General features: G+C 41.8%; 1 protein-coding gene across 5 annotated transcripts in view; it reads right to left on the bottom strand.

Annotated features, from left to right (window-relative positions):
* plekhg4 (pleckstrin homology and RhoGEF domain containing G4) overlaps window positions 1–19,155 on the bottom strand; it is a 61,581-nt gene that overhangs the window by 28,369 nt on the left and 14,057 nt on the right. The window contains exon 1 of one of the 5 annotated variants that reach the window (XM_085406410.1): window positions 16,621–16,747. The exons of the other annotated variants lie outside the window; for them this stretch is intronic. Within the exon in view, the coding sequence (XP_085262536.1) occupies window positions 16,621–16,623 (3 nt within the window). The 5' untranslated portion in view covers window positions 16,624–16,747. Of the gene's footprint in view, window positions 1–16,620; window positions 16,748–19,155 lie in introns of those variants that run through there. 5 annotated transcript variants of the gene reach the window in all.

The raw sequence follows: 19,155 nt of genomic DNA, 5'->3' as shown, positions 1-19,155 counted from the left end.
TGTGAAAATACAGCATGCATATGTAAGAGCTATTTGAAAATGTGAAATATAGACATTCTTAACTCATCATAATAAGGCCAGTATGTTAACGTATGTTTAGATCATCTTCTCTGAGGTGCGATGAGCTAATGGTCTCTCCTTTTCTGCATTAGGACTCTTAATATGCATTAATACGTGTTTCAAGAACCAGAAAACCTCAGTGACACAGTCCAGGAGGAGTAAACCCATTAAACATACTTCACATCTTTTATGTTGCGGATATAAACTGTAAACCTACTCTGTTGTGTAACGGCATGAAAAGACTGTAGGAATCACGATGTATATAAAAGCGAGGATTACAGTATTAAGACTGCAGCTCAGGCTTGCTTTGAGAGGGTGAGGAGGATGATGGGAGGGGGCCGCATCAAAGCAGGCTGAGAGAGGTTCCCATGGGAGAAAGAGAGAGGCCACCCACTCTGAATAATAACTTCATTATCCTCAACACACCAGAGTCCTGTGATAAAAACACTGCTTTTACTTTCATTCAGATTTACAGAATTTCAGTCAGTTCGGCCTCTAATCCGGAGTGCAGCAACAGAAGAGTCTCACTCCTGAGATCACTTCACAACGTAAACACACCAATTAGGAGGAGGTCAGAGGTCAAACCAGTGGGTTTAAGCTCCTTCCTGTGTTGCGCCTCAGGCTGAGCAGTGATATGGATTCAGTGTCAGTGTGAAGAAACAGAAAAACAAGCAGAAATATTGGAGGTCAAAGCCTAAAATAATTGGGCCGACGTGGGACTGAAAGTGAAATTCTGGAGTTTAAGACAAGATTTAAACAAATCGTTTGCCGTCTGACTCACGAGCTCCAGGTGTGTAGGAACAGTGGAGAGATCAAACAGGCAAAGTAAACAGAGATAACTCTGTTACTAAGCTTACTGTACTGAGATTATTTTGGTATTGTGAACCGGAACGGGAGGGACCAGACAAACCTGATCAGCATACCTCATGCGTTTCACCACCCCTTTGGATAACACCATGCTACCAAGACAGAGGACAGTGTGTCTGTACAACAGAGACCACGACCAGCTGGAACTGGAGTCCAAAGCTGGTCGCATGAAGAAAAACCACAGGAGCTCTATTACTGCAGATATAGGAACTGAAGGAAAGACATCAACTACCAGGCGTCATTTTACTGACAACCAGCCAATCGCTGGGCTTCACGTTCTTTATAGAGCACACTATAAGTCACTATAAATAACCCACTGTCAATGGCAACAGCATGTAAGCAAGCCAGTAAACATAAACCTGCAGGCAATATGTGGACCAATAAGGAATATTTACACTTAACCAATCATGTGATGCCCCCTCAAGTTTAACAGCTTGTTAGTGACCAAACAGAGTAAGGGAAAAATGATGAGTGGATAGTCTGGTGACCTGTTCAGAGCATGCCCTGCCTCTCACAGTGTGACAGCCCTGAACATATGGCAACAATGGCTGGATGGATAAATATTACACCTACATTATTGTATGCTTAATGTTAAGCAGCTATCTGCAACCAGATGGTCCACGGTTGTTGGGAAATGCCAAAAATCTGTTATTCTCGGTCTGATCTCTTGTTAACAGTATTAGAGTGATATCTCTGATACAAGTAGTGGAAATTAGCTTTCTCCGAAAGGTGGATGGGCTCTGCCTTAGCGATCGGGTGAGCAGTTCAGTCATTCGGGAGGCGTTCAGGGAAGGGCCACCACTCCTCCACATCAAAAGGAGAGGACTAAGCCCGTCACCTCCTGGGTAAGGTGTTCCGGCCAGGCATGTGCTGCCAGTAGGAAGCCCCGGAGTGAAACCAAGGCAATTTGGAGAGCTAACATTTATAGGCTGGCCTCGGAAAGGCTCAACGTTATCGTTAGAAGGAGATGGTGAGATGGAAGTCTGGGCTTCCCTACTGCCCCCACGACCTGACTTTAGATAAGAGGAAGAAAATGGCGGGATGATTTATTGTTTTAGATTTGAACTTTTATTGAAATGGTTGGCATGAACTTTTGAACAGCCTGCATCATTCTCAGTGCACAGCACAAAGCACCATACTTTTCCGTCGCAATGTTTTAGTTTTTCAGATGTTAATTTAACACATTTTAATAATACGTCAACATCTTTTGTTGTAACATGTTTTCAAATCATTTTTAACATTTACGACTGCTCGTCATCTGTCTGGACTATAATGTTGATAATGCACAATGTGAGGTGCCGCACAGTTAAGCAGCATGATTCATTATTGAAAAATGTGTTAAATATAGGGCTGCCACAAACGATTATTTTGATAGTCGACTAGTCACCGATTATTTTTGCGATTAGTCGACTAATCAGATCATCATCCATTGAACGTAAAACTGGCTTATTGCACCAGCAGCATCTGCTCTTATATAACTATCATTAGCTTACAGCTTTAAGTGTTTAAGGTATGTTTCTAATTACTGGTTGCTAGAGCTGGGCGATATGAGATTTTTTCATATCACGATATGTTTTTTTCATTTCAGGCGATAACGATATCTATCATGATATAAGCCAAATAACTATATTTGTAAGATTTAAATGTGCTGTTGCTCACAAGTAAAATGTGAAATAATCAGCAGCTTGTTTTTATTTAAATATTTATTTCCCATAATAAGTTCAACAGGGTAGATGTACTTAAGGAACATGAGACTTTTTCAGATAAATAAAGGCAAATATTGCAAACTACACAAAAGGCAGCCGCTAAAGCGTTTAAGTTTCAAAATAGAACAAACGAAACAGACTAAATTGTCAATTCCACTTAGAAACAAAATATTAATTCTAAAAATAAATCTTAGTTTGTTTTACAGAAGAACAGACAAAACTGACTAACTTTTGTCAATATCAAATAAACTGAGAACTAAAAGGAAATTCTCAATCTCTCCTTGTTGTATAGCTTAGCTTTTCAAACAGTTTTAACAGTTACTTTAGTCTGACAAAAGCCGAATGACGAATTAGCGCTTCCAGTCAGAGACTGAGGCTACGTCCACACGTACACGGGTATTTTTGAAAACGGAGATTTTCCGTTTTCGTTTTAAAAAATAACCCCGTCCACACATAAAGGCAGAAATGAAGGAAAACGCTGCTATGAACATGCCAAAGCAGCAGGTGGCGCTAGATTCCTAACTGTGCGGAAATGTTGGCCAATCAGAAGTCTAGAAGCCTCGGTGGGAAAAAGTAAACAAAGCTGGGGCATAGAAGCAGAACCGAGTCGTATGTGTGGAGGGACAGTAACTGTGTGTATATGTAAGCATTTAAACACTGCAGAGAGTAGAATTAACAGTATTGTAGAAATTCATTTCACCGAAACAATAACGTGGCGCACAGTGTGACGCATGCACCAGTTTATTGTATTTCCAGACTTGCTTTCGGCACAATTTACAGTGCACGCTACTCTGTTTTTTGTCAGACTTGAAATAGCCGAAATACCTTCACACTACGGAACTTCTATGGCTCTTCCGTTCGACAATCTCTCCGGCATTGGAACCATCATCTGTTTTCTCTTCGGTCACGCTCGGTTGATTTTTCTAGTCGGCACACTCATTTCCTCCATTACCCGCTGGCTGCTTCCCAAACAAACACACGTGCGGCTTGGCACTTGTGCTGTACGTAACAAGTCACGCGACGTGACGCTGCGGCTGTGATTGGTTCGGCTCTGCGCTACTTAATTTGGATTGGCTGACCTTTTTTTTTTTTTTTTTTTTTTTTTTTTTTAGAGGACAAGAGCGGCGAGGTCTATCGCGATAGCTTAATTTCTCTATCGAGTAAAAGTTATATCGCGATACATATCGTTATCGTCCTTTTTTCTGTAGCTACTTCATACTATATTTGAAATGTCCATTCAACCATCACGTTATGCTTTGCTCTCATTCTTCAGATGTTACTCTTTCAGTTTCACTGTTGCTGTCAGTACTTGGTGCCATTTTTAAATGAGCATGTGGATGGAAGAGAAAAGGGCTCCTGTTTAATAATCAGGATGGAGCCTCTGAGATAAACTAATGTAATATCTCAGGTTCAGCTGGTTTTATGAATAGTTAGTGGCAGCCCGTGTCTCCCCTGAGGGTCATGATTCATCCTTCCAACTGTTCGGCTGACTGCTCAGCGGCAAACCAGTTCCTGTTGGGTGTGGAGGAGGAGGAGTCAGCGGCGTGCTGAAACTGTTCACATGTTTAAACAGCCCAGCCACAAAAGGGGGTCACGGTTCCACAAAGCAGAGGTCATGACTGTTTTAGTTACCAATCATGGTAACATGGCATGGGGAGGGAGGAGCTATATAGGCGAGGGACCCACAGGACATATGACCTTTTAACCCCCCCGTTCCAGAGACGTGAACAGTGACAGGCCAGCTGTCAGCTAAAGGAAAAGTAGAGATTTCTGACGGCACAGACCAATTCAACCAGCGACGGAGACGCGCTCAATCCAGATACTGAAAAAGCTGTACCTCATACCAGGCTCAGTCTGTCCAATCAAGGCAGTGATTGAGTAAAACACCCGATTAAGAAAACTGACCTCAAAGGTATCTTTAATGCTAGAGATTTTTCCCTTTCTCCTACATTTCCTTGCAGGGAAAAGCCTGATATGCACTTCTATTGGTCAAAGTCAGCCACATGTGAGGGGCGCAGAAAGGGAACATTGTGATGTTGATATATAAGAAAGCACGAGGTCTCTTAAGTCCTGCTTGCATCAAACAATGTTTTGTGCCACAATAATAAAGTCTATGAAATGATAATAAAAGGATGAAGTGATGTGCGCAGAGGGAAGTAATTATTTAATCCCTGTTGAATTTGTGAGTTTGTTCACTTACAAACTGAGTGAAGGTAACAACTGTTGCTCTCATTTTTTGGACATGGAACAAATAAAATGACCGTCAGTTGCCCTTAGTCTGGAGTATGGCTGGGCTATATCATACCGTTCACGGGCAACGATAAGAAAATGAAATATCGCGATAGAATATGGGTAAAACACGCATGCGCGGTGCCTTTGTTTTCATACGCACATGGCGGAAAAAGCATGGCGGTGACGCAGAATGAGAAGGGCGAAAGTGGACGGTTGTATGAAACGGATGAACCAGAACTGGTTTGTAAAAATGCTGCAACTTCAGTGGTGTGAAACTGGTTTGGCGTTCGTCCGTCAGATATGCACCAAAGCACTATTTTTGGTAGCGCATGCTAGCGGGCCGTCGTTATTACCGTGTTTTTCGGAAAATAAGGCACACTTAAAATCAATCCTTTGATTTTCTGAAAAAAAATCGACAGTGCCCCTTCCCGTGTGCCTTATGTATGAATTCTGGTTGTGCTTACTGACCTCGAATCTTACGTGGTACACAGCGCTCAGAAATCTGTCAAAACTGTACGTGTTGGCCTCCTTCACTGCATGCAAACAACACTCTGCACATAAAATAAAAAGATCCATATTCTCATATCTGCAGCTGTATTTGCACAAGACCACAGTTCAACAACAGCCTCATGCCACTCACATATTTATATCCATTTGATGTGGCTCCCTTACTCCGGACGAACACTATGAAACCTTCAGTGCAGATGGTTTCTGCAGAAACACACAGCCAACAGTTGATCACAACAAAAACACCCACACCACAGACACACACACACGTCTGGCAGTTCATGTTGCCGATTGTGGCTGGGAGATAAAAATCAGATGCTATTTTCCTTCTCCTCTGTTGCGCTGCTGCGATGCGGCTAACCACAGGCGGCCCACCCTGATACAAAACACGCTGCTTTTGAAATCAGTGACGATCCTTAACAGAAAAACACCTCGACACGGTAAACTAGACAGATGTTTGATTGTCCCACAGGGATGTGCAGCCTCTGTCACTGTGGCTCCACATCCCTCATCACAGCACAGCGTCAGAGGTCTGTGAAGCCTTTTCAACAGCTTCATGTTATCTGATGACCTCTGGTGAAATGTGGAAATTACAAATGCAGACAACCTTTGTTTCCTTAACGATTACAAATCTAACAGGGCCTGCGGGTCACACAAGTCCCGTGTGAAAATAATAAAGCATGTCTGCATCGGGAAGCTCCACGGTGTCGTTTTTCATCTCCTGCTCCATTCATCAATATTTCCTTTAACCACAAACTGCCTTTTTCTCATTCAGAGACTTGTTTCTGTTTGCTGTGACCTGTTGCAGCTTGTTTAAAGTAGAAGACAATTAAAGTCTCCTCTGCCTGATTGTATCAGACAGATGAGACTTTAATTGTCTAATCTGCAAATGATGAGCAAGAATGAACAGAATGAGCATGCCTTTATTCTGAAAATCCCAGCTGTAAACTCATCATGAGAGGAAAACATGACAGATGAGACGACGTACCAGGCAGCGATCCACAGATAATAGGAAAGGAATGCTACAGATGCACATCCACAATCACACAGAGGAAATCAAAGCCCTCAGCCTCAGGCTCGGAGTCTGCTCAGGTATTCAAAGTCACCATCTAATTGGTAAAATGCCACTTGGTTACCACAGGTGAATATTTTAATCAACAGTGACTATTTGAATTATTTGATGGGATTTTCTGACAGATATAATAAGGCTTGCTGTGTGGTGCAGACAGTCCAAGAAGTCAGGTTCAATTCTTCAGAGGAAGTTCCAAAAGCCGATCGAGGCCTACTGCTGCTGCCGGAGTCCGACATGACTCAAAGTGGGAAGGCATCAGGAAGTTAACAGGAGGCAACAAGGGCCAAGAAAGCTGGTAATCAGCTACTGAAAAAGCAAATGCAGATCTGCCAGGTCGTCCACAGCACTCCAATCAAACTGGCATCAAAACAAAGCTTACTCCTAAGCACCGACAGCCAATGAGAGTCCCTCACGCCGACATCACAAGCTGAAACTTCTCTCAACACCTGTTAGCACTGCAAACAGATCTCACACCTGGGAAGAAGTTTTCCAGTTGGTCTGTTTCCAGTGACCTGGAACTCTGTTTTTACCTTCCATGCACTCAAAAAGCACGAAAGGTAAAAACACAAACGGAAATGCTGTTATGCAAGTGGATATGGGACCACCAGCCTAGAGTTTAACTCATACGCTCTGGACACCATTCAGGAAGGCTCCGTTTCAACATTTTGATCTCAATGGAGGAAAAAATAAAACTAGAGAACCGATACCAAGTCATGGAACCAAGCTGATTCTACTGCATGCCTTAGATTATCAGCTCTGTCAGCACTGGCAAGTTTTGTTTACTTTCCTCCACAGTTGTGCATTGCAAAATAATGATGTCATGAGCAGAGGTGTGGACTCGAGTCACATGACTTGGACTCGAGTCAGACTCGAGTCATTAATTTTATGACTTTAGACTTGACTTGAAAAAATGTTGTAAGACTTGTGACTTGACTTGGACTTGAACCGGTTTACTTGAAAAGACTTGATATTTCACCCCAAATATAAAATTTAACATGCATATTATATAGAGATTGAAAATGTGACGTCATTCACGGGTAGAACCGCAAAGGATTCTGGGAACTCGTGACAAGAGTTACTAGCGCACGCAGGCTTTCAATTGAAATCAGTTACACAGCGATAAAAAGAAACACAAAAATGTCAAGAAGCTGTTGTATTATTAACTGCAATAGCCGGTCACATGACAGCCACGGGAAGCCGACGGGTAAAGAGATCGGTTGTTATCGGATTACGTCGTTGAAGAGAAATTGTTCGAGCCATGTTTCCGAAGTAACAAAGACGCGACGGATGGCCTGGATTGCAGCCATTCAAAGACCAAATATAACGTCCTAGAACACTCCAGCTCACAGGTTAGTCTGCTCCAAGCATTTACACAAAGGTCAGTCTGCTGTTGTAGTTAATGCGTCATTTTCATAACATAATTGGTGATATAGGTTACAAGCAAGTCTGGCGCTGAACAGAAATTGTCGCGCTATGCTCCTTTATTTATTGTGCATAAATAGTGAATTGTCCTGACACAATATTGCGTTTCGCTTCTGTTATTATGGTACATTGACAAAAACATATACTTTTATTCACAGGGTAAAACAGTTGTTTTGTATCACTAATTGTCCAGTGCGATTACAGCATACAGTATTATTGTCACTGCTACATTTCTGTGATGGGTACCAGAAATTATTTCCACTACTAATTAATTATCGTTGAGCTCAAAGGTCCTATTAATAAACGGTTAAGGAATGTGTATTTATGACGACGATTTGTGAGACTGGTAAACTTACCTTTGTTCGTACGATGGTCTTTACTTTCTACACGGTGCATTTCAAGGTCCTGTACCCATCCGTCGGTAAACTGTACCTGGGCTTGTTGCAGTGACCGTAAGTTACTAAACTTCACGAGTGTATGCACTCACTCCAAGAACCGTATAATTATAAATATGCATATAAATATGCTACAATGAGATAGCTGACTTCATCTAACTAGCAAATGTTGTCCAGGCTACGTTGGTGATACAGTTTTTTTAATGTGTATGATATTTTTATCATGCGATTTTAAGGCCGGTCCTACAACCGCATCCAAGAATAACATGCAGCTTATCTCAGAACTGTCGGTGAAAATTATTCTTGGAGCTAGGTTTAATTGAGCTGCATTCTAAAGAGGTGCAATTTCACAATTTGTGTATATTTTCTAAGTTCACTATTTTGTCATGTGTTGAGAAAAACACAGATTTAAAAATTACATGGTCTAATATTTACATTTAGCATATAACTGCAACATGCTTTTTTTCGTTTTTTTTAATGACTCGAAAGGACTTGAAATTCAAAATTTCAGACTTGTGACTTGACTCGGACTTTTACACCAGTGACTTGAGACTCGACTCTGACTTGCCTGACATTACTTGAGACTTGACTTGAGACTTGAGGATAAAGACTTGAGACTTACTCGAGACTTGCAAAACAATGACTTGGTCCCACCTCTGGTCATGAGCATATGCATTCATAGTTAAGCCTACCTGGTAATCCGTTTCCTCGCTGCCTTTAGACAGAGAATAATACACCTGCACTGACACTTTAAACCTGCACAGGGCTACTTTTTACCCATAGAAAATTCATTAGAGAAATCAATTACGGGATTGTGGTATCAATAAAATCTCATCAATCTTCTTTCTTGTGATTGTAGCACAAAGGAAGAGAAAAGAAGAAGAGGAAGACCTCAGGTTGTTCTGATGAAGCTGCAACTTAAAACTGACAGTCACAATCTGCCACAATAATAATAGCATAAAATGTCACAACAAAGTGACCGTGATGATCCCTCAGGTCAGACGCTGTCAGATTCATGGGAGGCAAACATGTCTGAAAGAGCCTTGAAATGAAATGCAGATTATCAGGAAATGTCTTCAGTTTGACTCTTCAGAACTAAAAGTGTGTTTGTATTGTAGTATACATTATTGAACTAGAGAAGAAGAAACAAAACTCAGACTAACAAAGCCTGAGCAACAAAACTAAACTGGAAGCAGCAAAGACGTGATATAAAATCAGCTAAAGTCAGCGAGGTCCTCGGCTTCAAAGCAAACACTCCTTTCACTTTGCTTTCACACTGCCTGTGGTCTTTGTTTCTGCCTCCTGTGGAGTGTTTTCACAGGAGTTCACACCTTCATGAGGCCAGGCAGCAGCTGAGCCACCATCCATCCCACATGAACACAAACCTTTCTCAAACCTGAAGGGGAACAAAAACGTCTCGGCGTCCGGCGCCACAGCGCTCAGACCGATAGCGTAGAGCTGTGACCTTGACACACAGAGTTTCTAAAACATGAGATTAGATTTGCAAGTTTCTCACAGCGAAGAGCTGACAGGCTGCTCAATGAGCTGAGCTCAGCTGGCTGAGTGGGGAGGACAAAAAGCCCAACTTCAAGGCCCTTTATAGGGGAAAGAGGTAATGGCCGGTCCCTGTGGAACACGATTTGATTTAAGGGCCGAGCTAAACTCAGACCATTGAGAGGATCAGAGGGGCTGCAGGGGTACTCGACGGGGGAAAGTCTAAAGCAAGAAACATCTTCTCCTCAAGAGGAGAAAATCAAAAAGCCAGAAAAACAGTGAGCTGTCCCAAGTACCTGCACACAGTCAGAGCGAAATATTTCAGTTCATCTTCAAACTCAGCCTGAGGTGACTTTTAACAACAGAAGCTGGTCTAGGATCTGGTGTGGACAACCGCATGAAACCTCATGGTTCATCTGTGTATCACATTACAAAACCCCAGTATCCCACATCAAAGGTGTTCCTCATGTTTGCTTCACATGCTAATTATTACTGCAGCAAACTGAGCCAAAACTGAAGCTCAACCTGCAGCATGATGAACACTGCTGCACCCTTAAACCCCAAACTACAGACAGGACATGAAGGAAGTCTGTCTGCAGGATGGGGCGGCTTACGTTCAAGTGGCAACAGGTAGGACTGTAAACAGAAAAAATGCAGATTAATTGAAAGCCTCTCTCTGATGCGCCGACAATATGTTTTCCCTCAAACGACCTTCAGTGAATTCTGAATGTGTTTCAACTCCAGTGCAGAGAAGCAGCAGATTTCTGAACTCCATTAATCTGCTACTGCAGATTTCTGCAGGTGCTTCCACCATCTTTGACTTTGTTAACTCAAAGATGCCTGCAACAAGCTGCCAACAGTTCTTCATAACACATTGACCCAAAACAGTTTCAGCCACATCTGTCCATCTTAAAGACAAATTATCACCTAGTCATAATTCTGTCACCTCAAAGGTAAAAAGTCACCAAACAAGTCCACAGATACATAATCTGAGTGGATTTAACCTGATATAACAGAGAAGAAACATATTAACAAAAAAAACAACAACACAAAAGGGGTTTTTTTCTTTTGTAAATAACTTCACTGAACACAAGAATCCTCGACAAACCAGCTGGTTTAAATAAAGTCATGTAAGGAGTGGGTCTAGGACAGCCGTGAGACGTTTGCGCTCAGCATTAAAGCTGCAGCTACTGTAAATACCACCATAAACGCCTTCATGTGGGCTGTTTAAAGTTGCCCAGTTACAGACCAGAAAAGCAGTCATGCTCACTTTATCGCCTTCTGTTTACATTAAATTGGCGGAGGACTCAACTGATGCACCGATTGTAACTCCAACTCCTACGTTTACCTCTGTGCATGCTGCAGACTCATCTCTGCCTCAGCACTGTTATTCATCATTATACATACATAACATTATTATGACTGATTACATCTGTAATGCAGTTGAAGTCTGATTACACCAGTCTGACATTTATAAAAACAGGTTGTAAAAAGTCATTAAAAAGAAGTTTAAAAAGTTTGATACTTGATATACATTATCAAGTATCAAACATACATTCAATTTACCATTTAATTTTTTCTTAAAAGAAATTCCAACACATAGGATCCATATGAAAAAAAAAACAAAAAAACAAAACAAAAAACACCTACGATCATTCATAAGTGATAGCGAATATGAGAGCAGACACAGGCCTAGAATCACCAGCTGCAGTCCAAAGTGGTGGAGTTGGAGTCTGTCAGGATGATCAGCATCCTCTCTGGGCAGCTGAATGATATCATGAACTGCCACGACAGCAACCTGCCACAGAGCCTTTAGAGAAAATGCACGACAAGAAAAAGCTGGGACCGGCTGCTCAGCTGTGACTGAACTTTTTAATCAAGTGTTGTTTGGATCCTGCATGATGAATGAAGATAATAAGATGAAGACAAAAATGCTAAAACGAGTAGGGAATTATAGTGCAGTGGACCACCCATGTAAAGTTTGTAAGTGGAAAACAATGAAATGGATCTAATATCCCACATGAGGGACCCTGAAGCTCTCTGCATGTGTGGCAGGATTCACCTCACACTGAAGTAGGTCAGAGAATTTATTGGCCTGGGGGGGAATCTTATTTTACGGGTGTTATATTCAGGTAGCGTGTTCTTCGGTGGAGGGGTGTTTTCCCAGACGGAGTTGAGGGTGAAGGGAGGGGGAAGAGGCTTCATGTTTCAGGCAGGCTGGGGCAGGAAGATGACAGGGTGCTGAGGTACGGTGAGGACCTGCAGGAACACTGGCTCTTTGTGCTGCCTCCTCCGAAGCGCATCGCCGCGGGTCCATCCCAACAACGCAGCACTCAACACCGCGGACGACGACCACTTCCTATCGCTGACGAGTCCCAAGAGATAAAAACATTTCCGGCTGAGCTGCAGCCTGCAGGTTCAAAGGCTGAGCTTTTTTCCTCTGACATCTGACCCGAGAGGCAGCGTGAAAAACAGCTTCCATCAGGCGGTGAAGTGAAGCCCACTGGGTCAGTGTGTTAAACCCGATACGCAAGATGAGCAGCCCGCTCATGGAAACCTCTTCCATCAAATCCTGTTTACTGGAAGCGGATTTCTTTAACCGTTTTAAGAAGTATTACCAAATCTCATGTCATGAAATCTTTTTTTTTTTTTTTTTTTTTAAATCACCCAAACTAATTATCTTGAATTACGAGGAGTAACCCTAACCCCACTGTTTGAGAAAAATAAAAAGGCTTTTGGGGAAAAACTGAAATAATTTTTAGTGTGTGTGTTAACTAGGGCTGCCACGATTAGTCGACTAGTCACGATTATGTCGACTATTAAAATCGTCGACGACTAATTTAATAGTCGACGCATCGTTTGAAGCTTTGTAAGATCACAAAGGACGCAGGAATGAGTAGTAGGATTTAAGAGTGTAATAACGGACTGAAACAGAAGATGGCAGCACTGCATGTACAAGGATGCCAGCTGCCGTTAAACCCCGAAGAAGAAGAAGCTGTGTCCCAGAATTCATAGCGCAGCCCAGCGCAGTTGTCAACAATGGCGGCAGCTAGTTAGTTTTAATATTACTCTTATTATTCTTTCTGGGTCACAAAATAAACGTTTAACATATGTTCAGGCGAGAATGTAGCTGTGTAAACCTCAAATATCTGCTCAGTTTATCAGGACACCACATATTTTCAAAAGCACTCCGACGTTTTCGGAGACGTCTGTTACCCACTAGCTCGTTAGCTAGCCGGGGGCTAGGCTCACTAGAGCCGGTGAGAACACGCTGAGATTAAAGTTATAGTTTTTACACAGCTAAAACTGTCAAGCAGACAGCTGATTATCAGAAGTGTGAGACGCTGGAGAATATACTCCGGTGTCCTGTTATATTTTAGAAAGCAAGGAGTTTATTAAACTTCACCGAAACAATCTGCAAATTTCATTAAAAATTAATAAACTACCATCTTGTCTTTATTTTTAGTTAGCACATACCTTAAACACTTCAAGCTGTAAGCTAATGATAGTTATATAAGACCAGATGCTGCTGGTGCAATAAGCTGTAAGTTTTACGTCCAATGGATGATGATCTGATTAGTCGACTAATCGCAAAAATAATCGGTGACTAGTCGACTATCAAAATAATCGTTTGTGGCAGCCCTAGTGTTAACGGGAACTTTTTCTTTTTTTGCCCCAAATGCTGGGTTGGTTTTCGGGGTTTGGATCAGGGGGTACTGAGCCCTCACCTTAAATCCAGTTAAATAAACACAGCTTATTCCACAGTTGCTCTGAGGAAAAGAGTACATTTATCTCTATCCTAACATCACGTGCAGACCGGCAGAGGTTATGTCAGGCTGTGTGTTGCTTCTGGCACTGTCAGAGCAGCAGTTTGTCAGATGAAAGCTGTGATGTGCTGAGATTAAATGTTTTTATCTTACAGAATAAAAATAAGTTCAGAGACAGGAACACGGAGCAAAACATCTGGAAAACTGACCAAAGATGGCTGTGCTGCGACTGTAGTGTAATTGAAGTGTTTTCTGAGTGATTTTCTGCTTTAAAAACAGTTGAGCAGGACAACCTCCTGTCTGGTGGACTCCTGGTTCTAACTCCTGCAGAACCTTTATGGTTCCCCAACATGCCTGAGCACGTGTTCTTCAGCCTCGCAATATTTCACCTTTGTGTCAAACACACCCAATCACACTCCTCCATGGCAACAACATTTCATCTCTGCTCAGGTGTGTGTGTGATTCAGCCTCCAAAATGTGACTCACTGAAACAACAGCCACACACTTATTTATCTCCATTGTTACCAAGTTGCACTGTGGCAATCGGAGCAGACTGGACATGAGATCCAGGGCCTTATTTTCAAGCCTTCTGGTCATGAAGAGTGACCAATCAGGGCTTTTACTGGATTAAAATGGACCTTTGAAGGGTGACTTATTACGACTGGTCCACATACAGCCAAGGCTGTGTCACATTACCTCACAGAAATCTGTGTATTTTTAGATATTTCATTTAAAATAAATAAAAATTATATATATATATATATATATATATATATATATATATATATATATATATATATATATATATATATATATATATATATATAATTTTATTATTTTTATTTAATCCTCAGGTAAAATAGTAGGAAAAGGGGCAAGACCTCCAGCGGGAGCCAACATTTCTGAAGTCTAACAATGAAGCACTGAAAGCCCGCAAAGCATTTCAGTCCATAATAAATCACGATCATTAATTTTGAGTTAATCCAAGCTTCGACAGATGACATTTTACTCAGCAGCTTCTCCTCTAAGACTTACAAACCACAAACAAATCCCAGTGAACCTGATATAAAGCCACTGAATTATAATGTGATTGGAGGAGGAACCCTGCATTCATGCAGACAAGCTTTTAACACCTTTTTTAACACCACTTCATTTACTTCACTGCTGCAGGAAAGCAGGAAGCTCTTAACTCCCTGAAAGAAAGGACTTCTTTAACGTGAAAGTCTTCAGGTTTTGATAAACTAAACTTTTTTACCCTCTGACTTTTGTTCCAGGCATTTTGTTCAGGCAAAGCGATCTGTTTATTACACTTTAATAAAACTGGAAAAACAGGAATGTTGTACAATTTTCTGGCCAGCAGTGAGAAACCTCACAGTGTACAGTGTAATAAGAGCTCACGGGAAAGACAGAGATATCTGTGGCAAACAGTTTTGTGTTGTTACACTTCTTTTCTTTTTACACTTCCCAGGCACTGGGATGTACTGCAGGGAGGGACGCTGCTGTGGCTCTTTGGGAACAAACTGAAGGTCAAACCAACACTGTGAACTTTCACTAAAACTTTGTCTCGCCTTCTTCTGAGTGTGATAAAATGTGCTCCTCGGGTCTGATGTTAGTTAATGAGCCCAGAGTGAACTAAACTACAAAAACACTACAGGTACAAATTTAAGTGTTCTACCATAAAATAAATGATAACCACTCTTCTGTTCACCCCCATATTAAAGCCATCTTTACACACAGACTACAACGTTTCTATAGCATGACACAAACAGGCAGTCAGTTAAATCCATTACGAGGCAGAGATGTTTTTGTGCCATTGCCATCCTGATGTTAGGTGTGACACTAGCTGTGACAAATGAGGGGTAGACAGTGAAGCCGCATGCTTACTGGCTAACGTGTGACTTTAAGTCATTAACCAATGAGCACCACCTGGATAATCCTCCTTCCTAACTGTGAAGGGGCTTCCACACAGGAAGTGAGTCACTCGTAGTGAGTCACTTTGCAGCTCACTCTTTGTTGCTAGCAAGATATTCCTGCAATTTATCTAATCACTTTGTGTTGTGTGGATTGATGGATCGATAGAGCTTGATATAATCTTCATAGCAATGATGAAAATGTATTTTATTTCAAATAATATAATATAATGCATGCATAATGCAAATAAAATTGGTCCTAGCATAGACCCTGTGGAACTCCATAATTATTCTTGTGTGTGAGGAGGACTCCCATTTACAGTAAGTTTAAGACGTTGTGGCCTTAATGATCTTACTTTGGTAAAAGTCCATCTGATGCTAAATAGTCATAACTGACAGCAATAATAAAACTACAAATCTACTAACAGCTCAGTAAGAAAACCAAACTAGGTTTAAAGCCTATAAGGAAATCCTGAGAGGTGACGCACTGACCACAGGACCAAAACAAACAACCGATTTCAGGAGGAGCTGAGGGACAAAACAGGAGTACAATCCAAACCAGCATCATGACAGCCCACAACATCTAAATGCATTAAACATCACCACATTTTACATTTAACCCCAGGTTTCTCTGAAGGCTAGAGAAAAGCCCTCACGTTGTTGCAGCTCTTCATTAAAGACACACAAAGGTCCTGGTATACATAATTTTGGGGGGGTTGTTTGTTTTTTGGTTTTTTATGGAAACCTTCAACCACAAACTGACACTTAAAAACTTTAAAATAAAGATCTGAGAGTTTGGAAAAACACAAGAGGGTGAAGACAGGGACTCCAACTAAATGTGCATCCAAAAAAGCCATTACTGCTGCTTTTATTTACTGCACTTTAGCTGTCTTTGTGAACTGTTACATACTCGTTTTATTGCATTTGTTTTGCTTTTTCAATCATGGACATTTTAAACTGCTGAACCAACAGATGATTCTGCTTTTCTCTGTTTTGCTGCGAGTCTGAACTCAGAACTCAAGAGGTTTGAATTTAGAGGTTTATTTCAGCTGAACACAGACTCTGCTCCAAACCACACACACACAAACACACTCACACACACACACACACACACACACACACACACACACACACACACACACACCATGTGCTGCAGACTGCTGTTGGAGACTGAGTGTGTGATCTTACCATGTTTGCAGTGTGCTGTCAGTCGCTGTGTATTCCAGTTTAAGACCATTTTAGCTCCTCTCTTCCTGTCTTTCCGTCTGTCTGTCTGTGTGCCGTGTGTCTCGCCTCCGGTGAGGTCTGATTCACTGCAACTCTCAGTCTAGCCTCTCACATGTTAAGCCCCGCCCACCAGCTGCCAATCATGCATCTCTGGATCCTCCCCCTGCCCTCCTCACCTCACCTCTCTGTCACTCTCTGCTGGCAGAACTTAAGGTACATCAACAAGATTCAAGTTACAAATACTGCAAATAAATAATTTAAATACCAAACAAAGTTAATCCAGTTTCATCACAACCTGCAGAATAAAACCCAGGAAAACCCAACAAGGAGCAGGTGAGGACGGATCCTCTGTCAGGGGAAATCTTGATAGCTCCGAGCAGGTTTATTTTTCTGTATTGTGTTCCTGAGACTTAAAACAGTTTGATTCAAAGAAGCCGTTCTAAACCAATTCCAGCTCATTTTAACTTCCCACACAGTAAAACATGATTTTTAGTGCTGTGTCAATGTGACTTGGACCTTCCTCAGAATGTGACAGGCCTGTTTTCCAGTATTACCAGCTATAAACACAGCACACCGATGAGACAGTGATAACTGTAACACAATATACCAAGCTAACTTTATCTCTTTTAATTTCTTTAGAGTGGACGTGTGTCGTTTTTTTCCCCACTTTAAAACTCTGATAATACAAACAGACGCAGTTTGTTCTAAAGTCTTCTCTTTGTTCTGTATCAGGAAAAAGCTGGTGTCGTTTATCAGCCCCAACTCCATTATGATCAGTTCGGTTTCACTGATAATGGCAGAAACCAACCTTCAGCCTTCATGTATCATTTTACTTCGCACTGAAGAATGATACTGACATTCCTAAGCTGGGCTCTGTATTTGTATTCAGTTACTTGTTTGTCCTGATTTGTCCTTATTTTTGTCTCGTGTCTCTTCATGTTCTGTCCTTGAGGCAAAAAAAAATAAAAATTAAAGGACCTCTTTGTTAAATAAAAGTTTAAAAAAGGTCAATTTTGTTGTGAACAGACATGAAGCAAAGCCCCTGTGAAAAGACTTTCCACTTGTAGCCTTTTGAGCAAAGCCTTTCCCCAGCAAAGAATAGTCACCCAAATCTTATTAAAAAGACTCAGTTTGGTTAATTACTGCATTACTCTAATCACATTACATTTTCCACTCGTGCACTAAAGTAACAAAAGTTACCTATTCAGACACACATTAAGGATGCACTGGGATAACCAGGAGTTCAGCATCTTGCGGCACAGACCGGAGGAAGTGTGGATCAAACTTTCCGACTAACAGACATCCAACAGCCGCCCCTAAGCTTACAGCACAGTTCCCAGGTGGTCTATGAGCGAGTGCTAAACAGGCAACATCCCACTTTGGTTCCAAGATCAGATAAGATCGAGTGTGCTCAGGATGCCCAAAATTATATTCATATGTTGAATACAGTAAGCCAAGACGGACAATATGCACACTCATTTTCTCAGACGTTGTAGAACGTTTGAGTAACAATGCAAAGAATTTCAGTTACACACACACACACACACACACACACACGAAAAGATTTGTTTTAGTTCCACCAGCAGGTCAAAGTGTCCACAATGAAAACAACAGACATGCTATTTGTTTTCATGTAAACCCAGAGAAAATGTGTCCAAGAACACGGACGATCAATAAATGCTCTGAAATATTCGGCTGATTTATCAGTCCTGTGATTAATCCTTTTGCTCTCCAGTCTCCTCAAATTTTGGGATGTCTAGTGTTTCTGACAAGTATTCACTGAAATCAGGTATAAAACAGCTGCAGATGAGTCCATCGGCTGACTCCAAGCAGTAACCGAGGGACGCTTGCATCAAAAGTCCTGAAGGATCGTTTTTGGCTCCTGCTGCCACCGAGGCTGAATGTGGTCACTGTTAAAAACATCTGCCTTGTGAATGCACAGTAATGGCTGAACTGAAGGGCACTAGAGGCCTCTGCTGAATCCATTACTGCCCTAACAAGTCCCACATGTGACGCCGCACTGCTAACAGTTTGCCGGCTGGGAACAAAGACCCATACAGAACTGTACTGACTCCCACAGCCTCCAGTCTGAAACAAGTTGATGGTCACAGCTGGAGACAAACAGCTGCTGCTATCATCACAGCAGAGAGACCTCTGAGTTTGGGGTCGGGGGTCAGAGATAATGTATGGCAGTGGGCTAGTGAGATGCTGAAATGGGCCAATGCCTGAAGCAGAGTTCCTGCTGATATAGGTCACCTGATGACAGCTCAGACTGGACCAGAAACCAGCTGATGGTGACAGCGATGAAGGGTTTTCCCAAAGTTCTCAAAGCTCGAGAAGATTAATGCGAGTCATTTTTGCAGTTTCTAAGATGTTAAAGTGACTAAGCCGGTCATGAATGTCACACGATTCAGTTTGATAGTCAGAGAAAATGGAAACACAAAGCCTAAAGCCTGTTTTTAGTGCCTGATATTAGACTCCTGCACAGTGCTCAAA

This window comes from Rhamphochromis longiceps, linkage group LG1 (genome assembly GCF_057381845.1).
Source record: "Rhamphochromis longiceps isolate RC_006_pf linkage group LG1, R_longiceps_female_GT1.1, whole genome shotgun sequence".
Taxonomy (NCBI): Eukaryota; Metazoa; Chordata; class Actinopteri; order Cichliformes; family Cichlidae; genus Rhamphochromis; species Rhamphochromis longiceps.
The sequence above is the reverse complement of the archived record's forward strand: the minus strand, read 5'-3'. Positions and strand labels throughout refer to the sequence as shown.